Source organism: Thunnus thynnus, chromosome 3, assembly GCF_963924715.1.
Source record: "Thunnus thynnus chromosome 3, fThuThy2.1, whole genome shotgun sequence".
NCBI classification, from domain to species: Eukaryota; Metazoa; Chordata; class Actinopteri; order Scombriformes; family Scombridae; genus Thunnus; species Thunnus thynnus.
Genome location: NC_089519.1, coordinates 26,280,153 through 26,287,813, shown reverse-complemented (window position 1 = coordinate 26,287,813; position 7,661 = coordinate 26,280,153). Strand labels below are relative to the sequence as shown.

Sequence of the window (7,661 nt, the reverse complement as noted above, 5' to 3'; positions counted from 1 at the left end):
CTAAGTAATCAGACAAATAATCAATAGATTCAATGATAATGAAAATAATTGTTAGTTGTTTACTATAAACACCAGTTTTTATTTTTCAATAGCTATATTTGATTCTTTGAACACCAAATTACAGAGCACAGAAATAAATTCACCTCATGAAAAATAAACTCTTGTTGGGCAAAAAAAAAAATAGCTGATGGATAATAAATCAGTCAATTTATTTATTAATATATTACACAAAGCATCTGACTATTTTTCACACATGAATGTGCTTAATAAGTCGGATTTAATCCTTCATAAAGTAAAATAAAAACTGCCTCACTTCCTGTCTGGTAGCTGCTGCCGCTGGCTGACTTGACGCAGCTGTGTGTGTGTTTGTATGTGTGTGTGTGTGTGTGTGTGTGTGTTTGTGTGTGTGTGCGTGTGTGTGTGTGTGTGTGTGTGTGTGTGTGCTGGATGGAGCTGTAGGGGTGTGTCCACAGTGCAGCAGCAGCAGAGAGGAGATGGATATATACTTACAAAATTATCCACTTCCTCTTCAACCCACAGAGTTAACGGAGAATAAGTCAGTGAGAAACACCCACTGAGCAGATTAAGATCTGTGATGTTAATCTGAAATGGAAATATTCAAGCCTGAACTGCAAGTGAGGCCTTTCTTAGCGGAAATGTGACCATGTGTCAGTAATGTACAATATCTCATTAACACAATGGCACACATATCATGATCTGTTTCTTTTTTGGAACAAAATTCAGTCAAAAAAAAAACAACTACTCAACAAACCAAACTCCTGCTTAAATTTGATCATATATCTTTATTCTAATATGACAAAAAAACAGAAAAATAAAACATTTTCAAGGTTTCTTTTTGTAAAATCAAAACAGCATTTGATTATTGTTACAGTCTTAAAACAAAACAGGCTTAAACAACCCAGAAGTGCGATATGAGCCAATCCCTTTTTATCAAAAAATTTACATGGGTTTTGCATCAAACATGCCTGACTTGTTTAAACAGTCGGCACTGAGTTAAGACAGTTCCCATTTGAACTGCAGCTTTAACAGAGTAGAAACCGTGTCATTGTGACTCAGTTCAACTCGAGAGGAAGCTCTAAAGTGCTGAGACATTCAGAGGTATACACAAGCATTTCACAAGAAAGACATATACATACTTGTTTCACTCAATGACCAAGCAAAGCGATAAATCAAAATGAGGATGTTGATGGTTTTATTTCAGCCAGCAGCTGTTGACAGAAGCACAAAACAATACTTCTTTTTTTGCAGAAAGGCACAGTCTGATTCAGAATCAAACCACAGTGGTGCTGATTCATTTAAAGTAAACCATTAGTGTGTGTGTGTGTGTGTATTACTGTGTACTGAGAGGATAAGCAGCAGTGTTTGTGTGTTCGCTGTGTGTCCGTACGACTCACTGCGTCCTCCCTACTCCTGGCAAAACCAGGTGTGTATGAACGGAGGCGCGAGTGGTTTACTGCTCCTTCTTTTCTCCCTGTTTCTGCATGTGCTTGTTGTACTGGTTGTCCGTCTTCAGCAGCTTGTCCCACCAGGTGAAGGTGGAGGCGTAGTTCCCAACGAAGTTCATGTGGTGGAAGTCGTGGAAACGGGCACCGGCGTAGAAAGGGATCAGGTGGAGAGGGTTCAGAGGGATGTCGTAACCGCTGAGAGGGAAAAAGAAAAAGAGGGGAGTTAAAGTCTGTCGCCATTCGTTCCATTTCAGATAACACTAATCAGTGTCAATAAAGTTTTGGTGTAAGATTCTTCAAACAGAAAAAAAAAAGCTTTTAGGATGGTGTACAAATGATAATGACTGTCATTTTTGTGATGGTGATAGTGAGGATATGATGCTTTTATTTTAGTTCTTTAATGTTAGACATCAAGTGCACTGAGTATGTTCCCACAAACATTAGTACTTACTGACTTCACCCTCTTGTATCAAATATTGTTGCACTATTAGCTAAAAAACTATTGTGATGTAAAAATGAAAGAAAGTATGACTCTTGTGTTTGCATTATTTCAAACAGGCCAGGGAAGCTACATGATTACTGGAGAAAATAACATAAAATATGGCCGGGATTTTTAAAAATTATGGATATATTCAAGTTTTTTTATTAATACATTTTCTAAAAATCTATCTTTCTCCTTTCCCTTACTTTTAGTGTATTGTTTATTGTTATGCTTTGTACCTTTATGTTTTATATCTATTTTTATTTTTCACTGTTGTTTTGTTGGTGCAAGATAAGCTAATGATGTATTTTTAAATTACCAGCCAAGACTGTGAAATCTAGCATCAATAGGTTATCAACCATGATATCATAAGCAATAATAAAAAATTAAAATTTCAAAAAACAAGTTACAAAGTGCTTTACAGTGCAAAAGAGCCAAAAATCCTGGAAAATTAATAGATCAGACTGTAATAAAGTATACATAAAATTACATTTTGTTTAAGTAAAATAGAATAAAATAATAGAAAATCTAATTAAAAGTAAGAATGTAACAAAAGGACAGACACACAGAATATAAAACAAATATTTCTTCAGTATGTGTATATAAATCTCTAGTATATATTTAGGTATATTTAAATGTTTTATAATAATAGGCCTACTAAGGTCTATTAAGAGAAAGGAGTTCAGTGCCACATAATAAATTGTGTAATAGTAACATGTAGTGTCCTCTGTGGCCCTCTAGTGGTTGACCTCACAAATTACTGAGGGTCTTAACGTGATCCCTGTAATTGCAACCAGCCACTGTTGCAATGTTTCTCCATTGCTTTAAATATGTTTTAATACTTTATATTTTGTGCTCTTTTCAGTCATAATGTGTGTGTGTGTGCATGTACACAACATGACAAAACGCGGATGCTGTTTCTGTGTCCTACCTGTGGACGTCAATGGTCTCCAGCAGGCGGAAGGCCACCCAGGCCCACAGGAAGAAGACGTGGTTACAGAAGATCATGATGCCGATGAAGAAACCTGCTCCCAGGATGAGCGTCTCAGCAGGATGAGCGTATTCTGCCTGCATGCCAAACGGAGACTGGTGGACAGCAGAGAGACGGTTATGAAGACACATGCATGTCTGTGTGTGTGTGTGTGGTCACTTTTTCACATGTGTGGACCATAGTTTGGTTAATAAGTAACTCTGCTGTCAAGAGATTAACCAGGAAGTGGTGAATTTGTATTTATTTTTCTCATCACGTGTGTTTTACTTACGGTGAACTCGTGGTGGACTTTGTGGATGTATTTGTAGATCCTGCGGTGGTGAAGCAGGCGATGGAGGAAGTAGTGCCAGGTGTCTTCAACAACTGCACAGCCAAAACACTGAGCCAGGAGGTACGGCCTGGAGGAGGACACGGGGAGAAGTGGGACAATATATTTATAGACAAAGTGATTCATCAATTATTCAAGAAAATAATCAGATTAAGCTAACATCATTTTGATCCTTTTATGCCATATTACCTCCATTTCCCATATTGTAATATTAATTTCAGCCATATTCTTATGCATTCATGTAGACAACATGGCTTAACAGCATCCTATTACTGTCTTATGACTTAAAGAAATACAAACAAAAACTTTCTTCTGTTTGTTTTACATGTATTCTGCGTGTATTTTCTATTCAGAAGCAGATTACTGAAGGCAACATGAGAAACTTGTGTAGGATCACTTAGAAAAGCCTTTTCAGAATTAGAGTTTAGAAATAATCTGTGCAGGAGAGCTTGATGTTTTACTATTAATTTTGAAGCTATGTAGAAACACACTTTCTCAATCAAACTGTAGTTGTCATGGGAACGTATTTAACAATTAACTTGCTACCTTATAAAAATGTCAAGCCCACTGAGTCTGTTTCATTCACACCCTGCTGTTGAAAAGTGCAAACAAGCATGTGTAGCAGTTGTATAACTTCTCTAATCTGTGTGTCAGGTGCTTTGATTGTGACCAGTTTGGGTGTGTTTTATTGTCATCTTACTGACCAGCGCGGCATGGAGTCCCAGTCATAAGGGATGTTGAAGAATTCAGTGAAGTAGTAAGTCCCGCAGATCAAAGGCAGCTGGATGCAGAAATGGTTGAACAGCAGCATCTTGAAACATCTCCACTGTTTCTCCCAGGTCTCTGGTTTGTCCTGCACACACACATGTACAGAGGGAGGAGGCTCGTTAGAACAATTTCATGTTAGAGTTTGAAAATAAAATGATCTCCATCCTGTTGTCCAAGGAGGGTTGAATCAAGGCAGCTGGAATTCTTGGACTTCTTAATGACTGTTTCATTACAACAGCCAGGAGCATTAATGAATCAAGTGGTATCAACTGAAGAAGCCCCTTGGATGAGAGGTGACATGTCTTCAAGTATCTATAACCAAGAAGTCCAGTTGCCTTTGATTTAACCCTCCTTGCATAACAATCTGGATGACTGAGAGTCTTCACAGACAACATACCGGTTGGATCTTGTATTTCTGCATGAAGGGCATGAACTGGAAGACGAAACCAGGCAGGCAGAAGAGGAAGTAGATGAACTCGTGGACGATGAGGGACCCCCAGGTGGCAATCTGAAACTTGGTGTAGTTGTCCAGCATGTAGCCCCAGGCGTGTTTCAGAGAGGGCTGGAAGGGGTTTTCTGGCAACACGGCATCAACATACTCCGCCGCAAGGTAGGCAGAGCTCAGGATGTCTGCCGTGCCGTTCACCTCCATGATGGATGACGTAAGGTGACTGCAGGTCTGGAGAGAAGACTGGAAAACACAAATGCCCTGTTATTTAGTACATTATAAATACTTATATCAGTCATGCATGTTTCACATTTATAATGGGAAGAAGAGGAAAATGAGGGAAATAATTGATTTACAATATAGAAGATGTAAAAGAAAATAAATCATCAAATCAAGGCTACAGAAGAACATAACTGGCAGGAAACTGGTGAATTTAAAGAAACCAGGAACCTTACAGTTAAACACACAACAAGAGTTTTTAAACTCACAGAAATCAACCTAACCAACCTTTTTAACTGCTTTTTCAACTGTTAATATATCGCAACTTTAATATCTACTCATCATAAATCAACATCATTAATACTTAAAAATTATCAAATGTGTTATTATCAATTACTTAATATTAGTTAGCATTTAGGCCCTGTTTACACCTGGTATTAACATCCATCTCCGGTTATCCGATCACAAGTGGACAGCTCTAAATACAGGTGTAAACGCACCCAAGACGCATTGAGGACGGATTGAGATCCGATCACTCAGACCACATTCGGAGGTGGTCTGGGCCGCATGTGACCACATTCATTTAGCAATGTAAATGCAATGTGTCCTGGGCCACATTGAAGGACCGCCTACTCAACCAACACGCTCTATTTTCTGGCAGACTAGGCAGGGAATTGCATTGCTGCCTCAGTGAACTAAATACCATTTAAAATAATAAATACCATTTAAAAACATGCAGGATCACACTACTAATAACTACTAGTACCAACATACTGCTCAGATCCTTTACTTAACTACAGTGAAAGAGTAAAAATACTATGTTACAAGTACAGAACAAGACCTGCATTCAAAATTTGACTTCAAAGAAGTGTTAACAACAAAATAAAGTTTCAAAAGTAAAAAATACAGAAAGGCCCCTTTTGAGAGTGTTGTGTTATTTGTTTTTTTATTATCAATGCATTGACAGATAAGCAGCATTGTATTGCTGTACTTGTTTGAGGTGGAGCCACTTTTAACTGCTCTAAATACTGATGAGTAGTTTAATCTGTAACACCCAAAAATAATGTGTTTTATAAAAAGTTTTAATCATCAAAGCTGTAAAAATAAATGAATAGGAGTAGAAAGTACAATATGTCCCACTTAAATGTAATGGAGTAGAAGTAACTTAACATGTACTGTATGTCAAATGTGTACTCTGGCACAGACAGTACTAGTACTGTGAAAGTTCTTAGTTATGTTCCACTTCTGCTGAACTTACAGACATTATACCACTAAAATACATAAAAAATAACTACTAAACTCACAATAAATGTGAAATAGTGATAATATAAAATGTAAATTCTTAACAAAAAACAAAAGGTCTTGCTGCACAATATACATTACCAAAACTTATTATCACATCTCAAAGTTAATAATTATTCTTTAATTATTTATTAATATGTTTTTTTTAAATGTGATATTACCTTTCAGCAAAATAATTGAGGTGGGCAGGTAGGGAGGTAACGTTACACTGTGACATAACCTTTGTTATATAATACCTGTGCATAAGGCAGCAATACATCCTATAATACTATAAATATTAAAACTGCTAATAGACTTTTGGTTATACTATACTTCTATACTTCACTGTAACAAGCAGACACACATTTAAAGCGACCAAATATTTCGTTACAATCCCACAGAAGATACTTTGACAGCTTTCACCCTGCAACTTTCACAACCTTTTAAACAGCTGGTGCATCACTAATACTTATGAAACAGACACATTTAGTGATAATTTATTAACAACTGGCGTGTTTAATCTTGCTAACAGGCTAAATACTTTTCATACCAGATTTCACAGCTCGCTATTCGACACTCTGCTTATATTATTTTCTAAAATGCATAAACAGCAAATTAGGTTTTGGTATCGCAGCTAAATACTCAGCTAAATATCAAATTTGCAGTCGACAACGACGCTAAACTCACCTTTCCGCGGTACGTCCCGTCTACCTGAGAGAGAGGCGGCCGGCCGGGTGAAGTACAGTAATATCGAGAAATCTGATTGGTCAGGAGGAGAGGAGACTGACGTCGGGGGGCCGAGCGGCCTCTCTGATTGGTCCGCGGGATGGAGTGATGATAGTGAGACTGAGGGTTTCTACAGCAACAGCCAATCAGAGGTGAGCTCGGCTTTCATAACAGTGTCGGTGTTGAACAGCCTGTATGAGGGAAGAGATGGTGTGTTGTCCGGAGATCTTTGAGTCACACATGTCTGTTTTCAAACTTAAATGTACTGTTATTTAACAGATTGTAACTCCAATGTCAACTTTGAAAAAGTTGTGGAGACTTCGAAGAATAAATTTAAGCATAAAATTGACCCAATTTAAAGATAATAAGGCCTAAATTATAGCAAAACACCGTCAAACTGATGTTTTTGTTTTTGTTTTTAAAGAAATTTGGTGTTTTTTTCTCTGGAATTCATCTAAATTCACTCAGTTTACATCCTTACTTGTATTACAGATACATTGTATTTTAGCTCATGACCTATTTAATATTTAATCTAAGAATAATGTATAATTTGTTAACACTAGTGCCAATGCAATACTTGAGTTTTAGTACTGATACCAAAACCATTCTTCTTGATACCTTACTTTGAGGTATATAAACAGGTCAAAGAAGTATTCAAATCATATACTCAAGTAAAAGTAAAAATACCCTCTGTAGAAATACTCCATTACAAGTAAAAGTCCTGAAAAGCATTAGCAGCAAAATATACTTAAGGTAGCAAAAGTATTCATCATGCAGCAGAATGACCTGTCTGTGATATATTGTTACATATTATAATATTATTATAATATTATTATTAACATGTAAGGAGCATGTAAGGAGCATTTTAAAGTTGTACCTCCTTACAACCACTTTTTATATCTTTGTATAGTTAAGGCAGTAAAAATGCTTCATATTTTAGAGGCTGATCATAT

The 7,661-nt window shown here is 36.8% G+C and overlaps 1 protein-coding gene across 1 annotated transcript; it reads right to left on the bottom strand.

The window, feature by feature from the left end:
* Positions 1-783: 783 nt before the first annotated feature.
* msmo1 (methylsterol monooxygenase 1) lies at positions 784-6,827 on the bottom strand. The gene is made up of 6 exons (XM_067585031.1): positions 6,670-6,827; positions 4,432-4,725; positions 3,971-4,119; positions 3,210-3,336; positions 2,879-3,033; positions 784-1,661 (listed from the first exon to the last, which is right to left on the bottom strand). Exons 2-6 carry the CDS (start codon positions 4,684-4,686, stop codon positions 1,472-1,474), a joined length of 876 nt encoding a protein of 291 aa, XP_067441132.1. The 5' UTR covers positions 4,687-4,725; positions 6,670-6,827; the 3' UTR covers positions 784-1,471.
* Between the last annotated feature and the right edge of the window lie 834 nt (positions 6,828-7,661).

Coding starts and splice junctions, on each gene's coding strand:
- msmo1 (XM_067585031.1), bottom strand. CDS start 4,686: ATGGAGGTGAACGGCACGGCAGACATCCTGAGCTCTGCCTACCTTGCG. Junction 3,337..3,970: donor TGGGACTCCATGCCGCGCTG/GTCAGTAAGATG, acceptor GTCCTCCTCCAG/GCCGTACCTCCTGGCTCAGT. Junction 1,662..2,878: donor GAGACCATTGACGTCCACAG/GTAGGACACAGA, acceptor TTTCCCTCTCAG/CGGTTACGACATCCCTCTGA.